This window comes from Octopus bimaculoides, chromosome 22 (assembly GCF_046866305.1).
Source record: "Octopus bimaculoides isolate indiv1 chromosome 22, ASM4686630v1, whole genome shotgun sequence".
NCBI lineage: Eukaryota > Metazoa > Mollusca > Cephalopoda > Octopoda > Octopodidae > Octopus > Octopus bimaculoides.
The window spans coordinates 161,366-178,039 of record NC_142949.1 but is presented as its reverse complement, the minus strand read 5'-3'; the positions used below and the strand labels follow the sequence as shown (position 1 = coordinate 178,039).

At 36.1% G+C, this 16,674-nt stretch overlaps 1 protein-coding gene and 1 long non-coding RNA gene across 2 annotated transcripts; one reads left to right on the top strand and one right to left on the bottom strand.

Moving 5' to 3' along the window:
• Positions 1–5,287: 5,287 nt before the first annotated feature.
• Positions 5,288–10,788, bottom strand: LOC106877693 (E3 ubiquitin-protein ligase TRAIP). Its single transcript, XM_014926640.3, has 4 exons — positions 10,650–10,788; positions 9,728–9,970; positions 8,303–8,592; positions 5,288–6,157 (listed from the first exon to the last, which is right to left on the bottom strand). Exons 2-4 carry the CDS (start codon positions 9,961–9,963, stop codon positions 5,421–5,423), a joined length of 1,263 nt encoding a protein of 420 aa, XP_014782126.1. The 5' UTR covers positions 9,964–9,970; positions 10,650–10,788; the 3' UTR covers positions 5,288–5,420.
• A 203-nt stretch (positions 10,789–10,991) lies between these two features.
• LOC149131367 (uncharacterized) lies at positions 10,992–16,154 on the top strand. Its single transcript, XR_016237942.1, has 2 exons — positions 10,992–11,168; positions 12,384–16,154. It is a non-coding gene; the product is annotated as an uncharacterized LOC149131367 (long non-coding RNA).
• The last annotated feature ends 520 nt before the right edge of the window (positions 16,155–16,674 follow it).

Genomic DNA, 16,674 nt, shown 5'->3' with positions numbered 1-16,674 from the left:
AATAACCAGAGATGTTTTTATAGCAACACATATGAGAATGTGTCTATCTATCTATCTACCTACCTACCCATCTCTCTCTCTTTCTGTATATATATATACATACATACACACACATTGATAACAGGCAGAAGTTGCAGTGACAATGGCCAAATTCGTGTTTGATAAATGCCAATACACGAAACTCTCAGCTTTTGACTTACTCTCCAAATTATACCAATGATATATATACATACATGTGTGTAAAAAAATCTCATCACGCAATCGAACCAATGAAAGAGCCTCTACCTGGTCGCTCGACCCGCTAAAAATAGCAGCCAAAGTATTCCCTACCTAAATTACACGCCCAATGTACATAAATGTCCTAGATTATTCCTAAAAAGACGGTTTGCTGAAGGCTGGAATGTCTTTGATGATAGGTTTGCTGTATCAGGGTTGATTTGAGGCTAAATAATAACAAAATTATGGTAAATTTCAATATTAATGCCTGCACGATTTTCACTAAGTAAAAAAAAAATAAAATAAAATAAAAACTTAGATTTTTTGCGTGGAATCAAGTACACTGACCTCCTAATATGCTGCAAATCCCTTATTTTGGTTCGGAAAATAAAACAGGGGACGCCCCCCACCCATCCCGGAATCATTGGAAATTTTTTTTTTCTCTGAATGAATTCCTGTGACCTAATATGCTACAAAACCCTTTTTGGGGTCCAAAAACGGGGTGGGGTGAGGTGGAAGCCTCTGAAATTTCACCCCCACAGTAGGGGTGTTTCAAAATTTGACTTGTGCATTTTAATTTCCATTATGTCCTTTATATTATATCAAAATTGCATGCATTTATTTGTAAAGTTAAGGACATTATTGATAATTGAAACACATCAATGACTTTTTGGACACCCTGTATGTATGTATGTATATATATATATATATATATATATATATATATATATACAAATAACAGTTTAGCTAGGTGTGAAATACACCTAAAGGATATTTAATATCCGAAGAATTTACTGGTTTATATTACCTATATCAATAACAATGTTACTTCTATAGGTAAATAAAATAAACATGCAGTTTATTAATATATAAATATAAATCAGAAATGGAAAAAACAAAACAATAAATTGAACAATTATAAATTTAATTCGATTAAAATATTTTATACAAACAAATGACACATCTCATAAATTACAGCTGTTTCTTCTTTATTAATACAACAAAGTTTTTCAAGAATAATCAGATCCTTTTAATTATATAATGATGCTTCATCAGATTAACATACCTTCTTAACTACTTGACAAAAAAAAAATCAAATGAAAATATTTATAATTTCTAAATCTTTACAAGCTTAATCATAAATAAGTAAATAATCTAACTGAAATTTTGTAAATTCATAACTTTAAATCTATTCTGTTCTATATACACACTTAGAGGAAAAAGGTGTAGCAAAAGATGTTGAGGTAGCAGACGAAATAGGCATGTAGATGACTTCAAAGCAAAACAATGGAAAAACATCGGGTTGTAGTTTAAATAATTTATTTAAACGACACATTTACTTGTTGTATACACCAAATATTTCATTATATCACATCATTACCAACTGCTTCGACCTGGCGAAGAATTTAACAGGGTACATACTATGTTGATATGATAGGGTTAAACCGGACATATTTTGTGTCTGTGTGTGCGTTGGTCATTCAGTGATGTCTGTTTAGGTTCTGCGATAGCAACTGTCGTTCATGTTGAATATCTGCTTCTTTGTTGTCGGTTTCACTGGCGCTCTCCATCTGTCTCTGACTGTGACTGTCTGTCCCTTAACGGATTGCCATATTTATAACGGTTGTGACAGCTAGGACAGACATACCACAGGAGAAATCTCTACCTATGTAAGTCACCTCCTGTCCACTTAAACCTTAAATGACACAGCTGAGGTTGAAGGTAAACAATCCTGTTTGGTCAGTTGTGGATCAGACAAGCAAAATCCTTAGATTCGGTTTCGAATCTCAGCTTAGAAAAAGGAAGTGTTAGTTTTTACACACATATTTATGTACACTTATATATACCCACACACATACGTATACACAGATGCATATACACATACACAAGTTTAGCTATTCATCTATCTATCTATCTATCTATATATATATATATATATATATATATATATATATATATATATATATATATATATATATATATATATAGATTCAGGTGAATATGGTACTTAAGTTTAGGCACCAGAATTTAGTATGGTATCATCCATACAGTTTTAAAATAAGGTGATTAAAATCAAAATAAGCAACAAGTATATCCAGAGGTAATGCAGTACGATTGTTTCATGCAACTCCATTTAATTGAGCAATTACATCAAATATAAAATGTAGAGCAATCTTCAGCTGCACAAAGATATAGAAATTTAATGAAATTACATTTGAACAGAAGGACATATTTTTATAATTAAATCTAAACTCTTCAAGTAGAAAGGAGGAATACAAAAAAAACCATTTGACTTAGCCAGACCATACAGGCTACTAAACAATTCGAAACAGATTTTAACTGTCACTGGTTTTATTTGTTTTTTTGGACTATCTTATCAGACCTAGAGATTCAAAGTTTAAGAGGACAATGGCATTTTCTTTTTAGAGTCAGGGGTAAACAGTATAGACAATAAACATGGATGATATAACATTTCTTAGGGTTTGGTGATAAACTACTATAGGTGGGTGGGTGGGTGGTCTCTACTAGCAGACCAGTTTATAATGAAACAAGGGAAGTCTTATCATATAGCAGCTAGGTCAAAACGTATATAAAAATAGAGTTGCTATATTGTGTACAGATACAATAAATGGTTATTCATAGTTTTCATTAATCAAAATAATGTATCAGTATTGTTTTACATATGCTAAGTTTGAAATACTTGAGATACCAATATTGGCTTAATTAATATGTGAATAAATAAAGGCTAATTATAAATTAATAATGAAATAGTGTATAATAATGTAAATAATCAATTAAGGCAGTATACAAAAACAATGAAGTGGCATTAATTTAAAATGCTATGGTAAAGTACATTTAGACTTATTTACATCAATATAAAAGACCCATAGATAAGATGTGAAATTAAAATTTATATACATATTGGAATAAAATTTTAATTTGAAATTTTGAATGCTAGTAGAATTTCTCACATAGAACACGGTTTAGTCTGAATGTTTTTAGAGATGACCCAGAAGTTATTCCTCTTTGATTACTATTGCAAACAGCAGTAGCTTTCTTCAACCGAATACACGTCATTGATTGGTTGAAATTACCCATATATGACAACTATAACACGAAATAACTTCTAAAATACGAAATTTTGTCGAAAAACGTACAGAGCAAACCGTGTTCTACGTGAGAAATTCTACCAGTATTTGAAGTTTCAATCTGTTTAGTTAAAAAAAATTAATTAAAAAATCTGTGATTGAGATGGAATAGATCTTTTCCTAGTATTAAATATTTTTCGATCCTATCCTTAAACATTGTCTCTTTCTGAACGTTCCTAGTTATATATTTAGATTCTTGGACCTAATTAAAGTACACTATTTAGAGTCATCTTAGCGCTTGACGATACCATTTTCTCTTTCTTTCACCTTGTTATAGACCTCCTTATTTCTTCCCTACAAAGTTAAAATAACTATTTCGTTCGAACCCCGTTAAAGTTCATTATCTCGTTTTTGATTGAATGTCCTTAAAATTCATTACCTTGACTCCTTTTATTCAATTAATGACACCACTCTTCTTCTTTCTTTCTTCCACCTTCTCTCCTTGAACTTTCTGTCTGGACGTTCCTAAAGTTATATATTTCGATTTACTATATATAAGTGTGTATACACTATCTACACTCTTTCATTTTCTTTCTGAATCCATTTTTAGTGTATAACATCACCTTTCTCTCTGGATGTCCGTAAAGTTGCATTCTCTCTCTCATTCCACACTATTTAGACTCTCTTACATTCCAATGGTGTGTTCACATCTCTGAGTAATATGTCCTGTAGCTCTTGGGCTTTTAACTTTCGACATCCAGTGGAAAAAATGCCTCTTATTTGTAAAACATATGGGGATTGGTGATTAGAAGGGCATCCAGCTACAAAATACTACATCAAAATGTCTTCACCCAACTCATACCAACATGGAAAAGTAGATATAAAATGAATGAACAAGTATTCTTCGTTAAAGCCTCACATTATAAAATGGATAAGAACGTGATTAGAAAACAGAACGTAAAGGAATATATTTAAATATCTCCACAAAGTATTTAGTCTGCTACTATTCATGTTTACCAATTTAGCAAAAAGGTTAACAGTCTTCCACTTTCTCCAAGACAAACCTCCCACAGCACAAACTGCCAATAACCTTACTCTGTACAAGACATGAGGAATATGTTTTATCGAGGGAAAGATAATGGAAGGACTGCAATGAATAGAACTCCAGGTGTTCCTGCAATCAGTTGATTCTTTTACTTGCTTCAGTCATTTGACTGTGGCCATGCTGGAGCACTGCCTAGAAGGGTTTTAGTCAAAGAAATCAACCCCAGGACTTATTTTTTAAAACTAGTACTTATTCTTTTGGTCTCTTTTGCCAAACCTCTAAGTTACAGGGACATAAACACACCAACACCGGTTGTCAAGCAGTGATGGGGGACAAATACAGACACAAAAGCACACACACACACTGTCGTGATGCATGTCATCATATGTATTTAGCGAATTAGAGAGAGATGCAAAGGTAGAAGCTATGAGTCAGTCAAGGTTTGGATGTCTGGACGAGAACCACCAGTCGAAGAGAAGAAATGAGAAAGAAGAAGAACTCACTGCCGTTAAATGACAATTTCTACAACAAACTTTTGGACAAATTTATACTCAAACAGATAAAAGAGCTGCTGCAATTGAATTCTGTATTTCTGCTCAGTTATTTATCTTCCTATCTTGATATCAAAATATTTATCTCCTTTGCGATTATAAATGAAGTTTCCACAAGACTATAGGCATCGCATAGTTGCTAGATAAATAACTGTGTTACTCGTAACGTGTTGTCTGCACCAATAAAAAAATTTGCACTTTTTGATTTTATTTATTAAACCTAATTAGATTGGAGCCTGGTGTAGCCATCCGGTTGCACCAGTCCTCAGTCAAATCGTCCAACCCATGCTAGCATGGAAAGCGGACGTTAAACGATGATGATGATGATGATGATGATGAAAGAGATTAAAATCAGTTCTTGAGAAAAACAAGCAGTAAAATTCCTCTTAACAAAAAATGCATAAAATTTTAATTTTCTTTTACAACCTAGATAATTTAAAAAATAGACAATAGAAAGTTTAAAAAAGAAGGTGGAAAATGTTGGATAACTATTTTTTAAAAAAGTAGAAAAAAAAAAAATTAATTTCTTGGTGAGAACATTTTGTGTTTTGTATTACTGACATTATTATCTAACTGTTTCCTTTTCAAGATAGAAGTCCGACCAAGAGATTGAGTGAAAGAAGTATGGCCTCCTAAGCCGTCATAACCACGTCGAATATTCTGCAGAATTGGCACCTGTGGTGAGCCATTGCAAGATGGAATAGGAATAACATTGGATGAACTCTTGCTGGTCAACTTTGGTTTCTTTTGGCATGCAGATGTAATTTTCCAAAAAAAATTAGGTTGTGAGTCATTTGAAATGCAATTGCTAACAACAGCAGCCTTCTTGGTTTTTAACTCTATTGATAATGAAGATGATTGAGGTGGAGTAGATGAATGTGGAACCTCTTCAAAATTTTCAGACTCTGGAATAATCTCATTATTCAGTTCGGATGTCAAGAGTCTTTTTTTAGGCTCAGATTTGGCAAGGTGTTTTCTCAAGGTTGCTATTTCAGCCTCACATCTTGTTAGTTCTTTTTCAGAATTCTTGCAGTGTTCTCTAAGCAGCTTCTCTTGGGTTTTCGTCTCATCAAGGGTCACTCGCATTGAAGCCAATTGCTTCAAAACCTTTTCCAGTTCAGAGCGCTGAGATTTCCTGCTCCGTTTGCACTGTTCATATTCTCGTTTAATGATGGTACAGAGATTAACTAATCGCTCCACTGCCCCGGGTCCATTCATCACATCTTCCAACAGCAATTTACTTTCGGCTTCAGTCACTAAAATAAATTGAGAAAAAAAAAAGTTATACAGTAACAAGCAAAACCAATTTTCAATGTAAGCATAATTTTAGTTAATTAAAACTTCTTTTTGGGATCATGCCACAAATGTATTAATTTGCAATTAAGTATGCATTCTTAATACATAAGATACACTTGAGAAAATTTCCAATGGAGGGACATGCCCAAAGGGATATTTCAGTCACTTGCTTATAAGCTGTTTCAAGTATATCATGAATTAAGCACATACATTATAGAAACTGCCTCAGTTATGAGAGATCAGCTGGCTTGAAGTGATATAAAGACTTGGAGATAGGAACAGTGGAGCATAGTATGGGTGAATGGGTAGCTTTATGAATAGACGCTATCATACTTGATGTTCCTGGTTACTGATTTAGAACCAATTCAACCCATCACATTCGCACAAGTAAGGGGTCAGTCGATCTAATAGGGGCAGAGATTGCAATGGTTGGAGCGAGGTTGAGTTTGGAGGCAAGAAAAAAAAAAGAAATGACTGTCTGTCAGGGATGAAACTAGTTATTGTAAAGAGTTTAAGTTACTTGCAAAACATTTGAATTTTGTATCAGCAGCATTAATGTGGGATGAATACAAGAGCGAAGAAGAGTTGAGAACAATAACAGCAAGGGGCTGGATGAGAGAGAGAGACAATGTGTTCAAAGTGATTGGGAAAGTAGTGAGTGTAGCCGAGACAACAAAGGAAGAGAGATTTGTGTCTCAAAGTCAAAAAAGGATGTAAGGTTTGTGTTAGGAGGTGATGTTGAAGAGGAGCAAACTTATGACATTGTGTCAGTTCGTACAAGCAACACAGCTGGATTTCAGTGGTCTTAGGAGGAACCCTCAAAATACTCTGCTTTTACCATTGTTCGTTTTCTACAACAGTTCTCTCTTCTACTCACTCTGATGATTATCTGACTTCATCTGAATGGAAACAATATCAGATGAGTAAGGACTCATTATGTCTTGCAATCTACAAGTGCTGATGCAACAATAAAATGCATCTGGAACATTCTGTTAAGTGGCTGAGAAATAAGCAGAAACATAGGGTCAAGAAAACCTTTAGTTATGTCTCATCAAGGACATCCTTTTTTTTTTTGTATTGGGGCCTCAATAAAGCACACCATGCACACTTTATAAGTGTTTGTGTTCAGAAGAGCATTCAACCATAGGAATCCTGCTAAAACAACATGAATGACATGTGGTCCTCCTATCTATCTGCAAATTGTAGGAACTACAGATAAAAACTGACTCAAATCATAATTAACTATCCAGCCCATGGCATCCATGAATGTAGGTATAAAATGATAATGATGATACAGCAAAGTGGATTGGCTATTTGGGAGTTAAGTTGGTTATAGACATAATAAGTATCAGCACAAAATGCCTCAAAAAGTCATCTTAAATAGTTATCTCCAGCCCCATCTACTTGGATATGAGCAATCTTTTACTTTTGCATAGTTTGGTCAGAGCTCATGTCCCCTTTTTCAGGGTTTCTGAGCCTTGAGGAAGGAAAAGAATTACAACTCACATATTGTTTAAATATGGGGCAGTACAAGATATCAAGCTACCTTACCTTAGACACGAGACCTCATCTCAATGCTTGCAACAAAAGTAAGCAGACACTACTAAAGCCACTCAAAGATCAGGTGATAGTGTTAAACCAGACAACAGCAATTAAGTCTACCAACAAAGAACATGTAGAGTCCATTCCACAGACTTTCACAAAATTTCATTGTACTTAAAAAAAAAAACCCACTACACAAATGTCCAGAAAGGTAACCTAAAGTTCCTCCAGACCATTCATAGTTTCCACTCATTTGTTAACCACTTTAGAGTGTACTGGTACAATTTACTATGGCATCTGCACTGGTGATGTTAGTCACATTGACAGGTCCTCCCAACCCTGCATTGTCTGAATTCTTTCTTTCACTAACAACAGTCTGCATTTTGTCATGGCACTGGCACTAGTGAGACAGCCTTATTCAATAGTCTCCCTTTGTTCAATGCAACCACAACCACACACAAAAAGGAAATAGCAATGAGAAAAGGACAAACAAAAGTGAGGAGGTGAAAGGAGAAAAGAATGTATAAAAAGCAAAATCTTTTGAAAATCTATTTGAAACTCACTTTGAACTAGTTTCTTGATTTGTGCAAAACTTTCAACTCTATTCTTCAGCTCTACGCGTTCCTTGTCTTTGTCAATCCAATTCTGTTCACAGTTCTGGTAGTACTGAATCTGTTTGTTTTTTGCCTTCATGGAAGACATCATCACCTGGACCTCAGCTAGTGCATTCTGGTGGGCAAGAGAGAGAGCTTCTTTTTCATCACAGACATTCTGAAAGTCCTTCTCTAACTGTTTATTCTTCTGTTCAAACTCAGCCAACTTGGCATGCATGCTGTTTAATTCATTGAGCAGTCTGTTAAAAAATATAACACACATTTTATTTGCCACAAGAGCTAGACATAAATAATAATTTTTAACATGGCCACAAGACCTGAAATTTTGAGAAGAGGGGGTTAACCCATTCGTTACCAACCTGGCTGAAACTGGCTCTGGCTCTGAGTGCAAATGTCTTGTTTTCATAAGTTTTGAATTAAAATCTTCCACCAAACCTTAGGCGCAATTTATGTTCCTAACATAAGCTGAATGATAACTAAGTTATTTTACTAAATTCTTTGTCATATACTCTTTTACTCGTTTCAGTCATTTGAATGCGGCCATGCTGGAGCACTGCCTTTAGTCAAGAAAATAATTGAAAGAAACACAGAGCATCTCAAAATAAATACAGTAACAAAAGGGTTAATCAATATCAACCTCAGTACTTGAAGGGGGTACTTTACTTTATCGATCTTGTGGGTGTGCAGATCATGGTGTGTGTTGTGCATGCTGGGAAGTGATCAGTGCTAGCATGTGGTGTGATGTGGGGATGTGAGGCTGGGGTGTGGGTTTGGGGTTAGGATATGGGGTGGGGTGTGAATGGAAGGGGGTATCAATGAAGAGAGAAGGTGGGTAAGAGTGAAAAGAGGAAGTAGGTATCGGGGCAAGAGAAGAGGAGAGGAGTTTTGTTTAGCATGGACCAAATTCCTAATTTCTCTTGAAACTAACAGAAGATCAAGTCTGTATTGAATTCTATGTCCATGCAGGTGTTGTGTCAGTGATGGCTCCATCCAGAGACCTATATAAATCCTGCTCATCACAATTGTTTGTAAATGTTCAAGTAAATCAGAGAAAATCAAAACAAAGAAATTTGTATATCTAGTCCATTTGTATTTGATTTTCACCAATTTATACATCTCTTCCACCCATTTCTATATATCTGTTCCACTCGTTTGCACATCTGTTCTACCAATTTAGATGTTTTTCAATGCTACCAAATCTGAAAAAATTTTTAATCACTAAGTTGGTCCTTCACATATTCTTAAAGTTCCGAGTTATTTTATTGTTGAGGTTCTTCTTTCTGTTGTCAACCACACAGCAAGGTATTGAATACCCAACAACCATACATTCTCCACGGTCACAAAGTGTTAGATGAAAAGAAAACTTATTCTCACCTTGGAGTAGATGTTTCTTCAGTTTCCAATGCTAAATTATCAAAGTCAAAATATAACTTTATGGCAACATCTTTCTTTGACCAGCGTTTCCGGCAGGTTGGGCATGTTCTGGAAGTTTCCAACCATGTACCCAAACAGGCAGAGTGGAACGTATGACCACAAATGCCTGCAGCAATGTCCCATTCACCACCAGTTGACACAAATCGGTCCGAACAGATAACACAGTAAGCATTCATTTAAACACTGAAATGGAAGAAAATCACATATTTAACACAAGGAAAAAAGCGAAAACTAATGCATGTGAATTTTAATTTCTGGAAAAAATTAATTTTTCTCCTAGTTTTTTTAATGAAATTCTCTTTGTTTTGGCATAGCTACAGATGTGTACCCCACCCGAATTTGTTGCCTCATAACTTCCAGAAAAATGAATATCTTTTGATGAATTTTTATACAAATTATTTTCAAGCATAAATTATGATTTTTCTATTACTCAAACGAAAATAAATGGTAAACTTTCAAATAAATGAATCTATTTTTTCCATTACACTCAAGCAACTTCGAAAGTCCTTTGCCCAACACATTTCGGTAGAAGTAAAGAATACGTACACCTTGGGGTTTCGGGGGGGAAACGGGTGGTGTGGACGTATTCTTTTCCTCCGCTCAAATTTCTTTATAATCGGTTCATTGCCGCACATTTTTGTTCTCATATTCGTTTAATACACATTTTTTCACACCCATTACACTTGTTTTTTTTTATTATTCTGGTGACAGGGAGTTAAAGTAAACATTAACCCGTTTTTTTTTTTTTGTGATAAAAATCGGAAGTTGTCAATAAAGAATAATGAACTTTCTCTCCTTCAAATAAATAAATGATTGGTATTGGAGATCACAGAGATTTCAGAATAACTGAAGTGTCACTCACCAGTATGTGTACCTCTCTTCAAACATACGGGTTTATATATTCTAAACGTGTCAGCGATCTTTCACAATGTTAGCAACGGATCATCAAACCTTCTTCTCTCCATCAATAAACAAAATTTCGTAAATGGCGCCATTCTACGACTGGTGGCAAATTAGGAAAATGGACAGACTTCAAGGGAAATAACTGCCTGCCTTATACTCTTCGAGCATTATTTTATTTCTTTGCTGAACTTTTCTTCGCCTATTTTTTTTTTTTGTTCCTTCTAAATTTTTTCCCTCTTTCTTTTTATCCTTTTTTTTCTCTTTTTCATCTTTACCTCACCGAATTCTCTACCCCTTTGTATTTTTCTCTCTCTCTCCCCCCCCCTGCCTCATGTCCTTTGTCTCTTTATCTCACTACAATTCTTTGATGTACGGATGTCTCTTCATGCTGACCTCCGATGTCATCCCATCAACAAAAAATAGTCTTATGGCGATAGAAAAGTGATGGCATGGACAGACAACCAGTTGCAAGTGCACAGTAAGTTACAACTTTCGTCTGTCACCTAAGTTTCAAACGATACAGATCTACAACGGGATTCAATAGTATATATATATATATATTCAATAGTATATATATATATACTAGACTACCCGTGACCCGTTGTGTCACCAATTATTCAAGATACCGGGAAAGTCTGAGTTTCCCAACAACCGAGTTTTGTTTCATGGGTTTTTTTTCTTTTCCAGGTTATTTTGCATGCTTTCAACGAATGTGACATCGAAATCACACGTATACGGCTCGTTTCCCCAGAAAAGGAAATATTTGGCTGCTATTTCTTGCACGCCTTGCAACCACATAACAGGTATTCAAGTCCTTTATTGCTAATAGCTGTTACATAGTAGCAGGGTGAGCTAGAAATAGCAGCCAAATCTTTGGAGGTAAGATACGTTGAATGCACTCAAAAGAAACCTATGGGGTACAAGTCTGGGCAGAAAGTCGCCTCACTGGCAAACGCACGACCTAGGGTTGATTTTATGGAAGACCAGCAGTCCACCCGTGCATACCAGCCTCCCCTCTCCACACCACTGATGTTATCCAAGGGAAAGGCAAAGGCTGATACAGCTTGGCACCACTGACGTTGCAGCTCGTTTCTACAGCTGAGTGGACTGGAGCAACGTGAAATAAAGTGACTTGCTCAAAAGCACAACACACAGCCCACTCTGGAAATCGAACTCATAACCTCACGATTGTAAGCCCAATGCTCTTACCACTGAGCCATGTGCCTTCACACACACACACACACACACACACGATGGTGCTGTGTTGATAAAACATGTAATGATTAACTCCGGAAAAAGTATTTTAGAACATCCAAGAGATCAATGTAATTATAAGTAAGTGGTCTCTGGTTTAAATATAACTCAAAAGTGCGACCAGTAACACCATATTTAAAAAGAATATTTCACTTTTGATCGAACTATACGTGGTTACAAGGAAAATCTATCCAACGTCAAGATATCAAGTCCTATCCAACATATGTTTGCCGAAACCACTCGTTGACTTGGATATAAAAATAAAAATACAGTAGCTGCATCAGTCACATATCTCACATTTCTTTGCTAGATTACATTCTCAAAAACTGCGACTTGTTGGTCAAAACATAAAATATTAAAACTACTCACTTTCCCTTTCTGGTTATTTGTAAATCTGTTTATAATAAATGACTTTTTGTTTCTTTTTTCTTCATTGCAGAGCTGTACATATTTTACCAAACCAATTTCTTGGAGTGCTTGGGCAACATGCTGACTTTCTAGTGGAGAACTTGAGTTTGTCTTGAGACAAAAAGTTCCTGGCTAGTTGTTTTCATGACCAGACTGTCAGATGTTGAGGTGAACATCTTGGAAAAAGCCAAGAAATCGAGTCGTATTGAATCCCTTGAGCAAAGAAGACAACTTCTTTGCTGATTTTGGGAATGAGCTTTCTGTTAATCCTGACAGTGACAACGAATCAGAGAGTTTCACTGATATGAGTGACATCGAGAATGTTAGCAGTGAAAATGAGCAGAGCAAAAAGAGAAGAGCCAGAGAGACAGATGAAGAAGAGTCTATAGAAATTTCAGACAGCAATGAAGATGACGTTAGTGATTTGATTGTGATTTGATTTGATTTTCATTTACTCGACTCAATAGGTCTCCTCAAGCACAGTATGTTACCTGATGATTCAAAGGTACTTTCTAAATGGGTTGGTTATGCGACACTGGTTTAGGTTACGGCTGTGGTCTCACTTTCCTTGCCAGCATATCTCAATCACAGCATATCTCCAGAGGTCTTGGTCTTTCGTCATTGCCTCTATGAGGCCCAACGTTCAAAGGTCGTGCTTCACCACCTCATCCCATGTCTTCCTGAGTCTCTCTCTCTTCCACAGGTTCCTTCCACTGTCAGGTAGTGACACTACTATACTATGCAGTCGACAAAATCAAAGACAATGCGTATGCGCGAAATTAAAAATATAAAATGCCAACAATTTTACCCATGGCAGCCTGCATATATATCATGATGGTGGTAGATCCAAAGACGATGAAGAAAAATGAGAAATCATTAAATGGCCATGTATATTGATCCTTGAGCAGCAGGCTGTGGCACACTTGGGGCAAATATGTAGGCTTTTGGTCAGATTGAAGTTGTGATGATGACTCTTTCCTTCTTTAGCTTTTCTCATCTCCTGCAGTTGCCTCAGTCTCCTCAGAATAACTCACAGTAGTCTTGATTTGATCTCACTACACTTTCCTCTGTGTTGTGACTTCACACACACACACATTATCTATACTTATTTGTATAGTTTTATAAATTTAGTTTCATAACATCCATTTCATATTCCCAAATGTTTTTGCATTAAAAAACCTTCTAAGGTTGAGTGGAAGAGTATAGCTTGGGATCGTTTTTACCGAATGTCTCAAAACACCATTCTGTCAACAAATCTCAGAAGTGACATAAAAAGACAAATAGAAAAGAAAACCTGAGATGGAAAAGCACAAAAAAGAAGAGTTGTGTCCCTTGGATTGATCTCTAATTGTCCTGCACCTCTGCATTCGAGTGCAATGCCGCCCATTATTTATTTTTTATCTTTGTAAATGTGAAACGAAGAGAGGGTAAGGACAAAGTGGAGAGAGCATGGGAGAAAGAGAGATGTGTGGGTGTGTCCATATATGGGAGCATGTAGGTAGTGGACATGAAGGAGATAAAACTTTTGGGGGCCACTCTAGCATCTGGGCTACCTAGTGTGCCATCTAACCCTAACTCAAATCCTAAACCTTAACTCTAACTATAACTCTAAACTTTAGCCCTTACTCTAAATCCTAACCGAATTCAGGTTATTTTACAGTGTAGACTACAGATACTGTGGTAGATCACACACTAAAGTAGCACCAACCCTTTTTATGCTGAAATGACTTCTAATGAGGCAAAAACTAACCCTTACTGCTTAAATGGAACTGACTAGTTGGTTGATATATATTTCCAGTCATGAGGACAAGAGGTAAATATTTTGCTTTTAGAGTTCAGGCAGTTCCCTGGGTAGAAGAAATTCCACATTATGATCCTTTTCTCCTCTAAGCAAAAGTTGCACCTCATACTGCTGATGAGGAAAGGTCTGCATTTTTGCAACACTCTCCAGTTGATGTTATATTGTGCAGCATTTTCTTTCAATATCCATAAATGTCTCACCAATGTTAAGTCTAGACTTGAAGGGGTCTTCTGTTGCTTCTACATATCTTTTCACTTGTGTTTCCCAGCTACGACATATCCTTTAGTATTTGTTTTACTTGTTACAGTCTGTGGACTGTAGCCATGCTGGAGCACCACCTTGAAGGGTCTAGTCAAATAAATTCATCTCAGTATTTATCTTCTTAAAGTCTTCTACTCATTCTATCAGTCTGTTTTGCTGAACTGCTAAGTTATAGGATGTAAAGAAACTAACACCAGTTGTGAAGGGGTGGGGAACAAACACAAACAGAAAGACACACACACACACATCATCATATTATTATATTTTATATATATATTATATGCAGCAGTGGCTGTGTACTAAGAAGCTTGCTTCCCAACCTGGTTAAGTCCCACTGCGTGGCACCTTGGGCAACTGTCTTCTTCTATAGCCTCAGGCCATCCAAAGCCTTGTGAGTGGATTTGATAGATGGAAACTGAAAGAAGTCCATCATATATATATATATATATATATATATATATATGTGTGTGTGTGTGTGTGTTTGTGCTTGTCCCTCCACCATCGCTTGGCAACCGATGTTGGTGTGTTTACATCCCCGTAACTTTGTAGGTCGCCAAAAGAGACCAAAAGAATAAGTACTAGGCTTACAATGAAAATATCCTGGGGTCGATTTCTTTTATTAAAGGCAGTACTCCAGCATGGCCACAGTCAAATGACTGAAACAAGTAAAAGAATATATATTTTAAGGCCCACATTTCCATACTTCAATGGGTTGGATGGAAATTTGTTGTGGCAGATTCTCTATGGTTGGATGCCCTTCCTACAGTGGCCCAGCAACAAAATTTGTTAAGGGGGTGCAAACCCAGGTCCAAATTTTTTTAATGAAAAATGTGGATTTTTTTCAATGTTAACATTAAAATAAATGCAGATAATAATCTTTATTATTATGAAGGTCTGCTGAAATGTTCATAGGCTGAGCAAGACACTCTCATGGAACGTGACCAAATGAAGTTCATTTTTTTAACATAGTTCCTTTTACTGTCCACTTCCATAAGTAGTTGCAGTGCTTGGATCGCACTGGTGAAGAAGCTATCCTGTTGGTCAAAATGGTCATCAACAGCGGATAAGGTGTCACCATCACAGAGATTCTGGTGTCCAGCTGAGTGTTTTTCTATGTTGGGGAACAGATGATAACCAGATGGAACCCAATCACTAATATAGGGAGGGGTGATCGACCAGTTGAAAGTCAGCAGCCATTGAAAGCAAGGACTTGTGTGCTGAAGCATTGTCCTAATGAAACAAGACCCCATTCATCAGTTTTTCTGGGTGTTTGGTCTTGATAGCCTTTCATAACTGCCTCAGCAAGTTGGCATTGAACTTTCCATTGATGGTGAGACCATTTTGAAGATAATCAATTAACACAATATTTTTTGCATTAACGTATAGTATATGTAATAATGTGAAATTTATTTTGCATATTAAAATGTTTAATTTTGGAAATATATCAAGCGTAGCAAACATAAACAGTAAAAATACAAATTACAAGTATTTCAAAATGTGGGACACTACATGACGTAAACTAACAAAAACAGGAAGAAAATAATGGTGCTTATGTTCCAGAGGTACAAATGAGAAGGATAAAATGATGGGATAGAAGTGAAGAAAGATAGAAGGAAAGAAAAGAATGAAAAGTGTGGGGTCTGAAGTGAGTGCTAAGCAGGAGATGAAACAAAATACACGTCTTATCTATGCACTGGTCAAGTAGAAAAAGGATGAGTGATAAAAAATTGGATGGTCTTTTGGTACAAAAAAGCAAGAAAGAGAGAGACAGTGGAGTAGAGAAGTTTGGAGAAGAGCAAGTATGAAGAAAGAAGGAGTGCAGAGAAAAAAGGGAATAAAGATAAAGAGTAGGTAGTTGACAGAGATGGGGAGAGGAAGAAATGGAAGATAGTAAAGAGAGAAATAGATGGGGAAGGTTTTGTGCAGAAAAGGGGAGAGGAGAAGGACAGAGAAATGGATAGAAAAGAGAGAAAATCTTGCACCACATATTGAACACTGAGTGGGGGGGGGTGACGTTACATTGATTAACAACCATAAAATGTTGCACAGAAAGTCAACACACACGTATGTATATATATATATAATGATGAAGGAAATTGTTGTATACAGTGCTCAGGTGCACTACAACAACAACAAAAAAAAAAGAAAAGAAAAGGCCTTCAGGTGAACTGTTGGCAGATTTCAAGAAGCATGGAAGTTTTAAGGTTTGTAATGTCTCAACAGCTAACAACTGATGCGGGTTGTTTATTCCATGCTGTGA

Excerpts from the sequence above, each read along its gene's own strand:
- LOC106877693 (XM_014926640.3), bottom strand. The coding sequence starts at position 9,963 with ATGAATGCTTACTGTGTTATCTGTTCGGACCGATTTGTGTCAACTGGT. Across the intron at positions 8,593-9,727 it reads GAAGAAACATCTACTCCAAG|ACTGCTCAATGAATTAAACA; the intron begins GTGAGAATAAGT and ends ATTTTTTAACAG. Across the intron at positions 6,158-8,302 it reads AATCAAGAAACTAGTTCAAA|TGACTGAAGCCGAAAGTAAA; the intron begins GTGAGTTTCAAA and ends AATTTATTTTAG.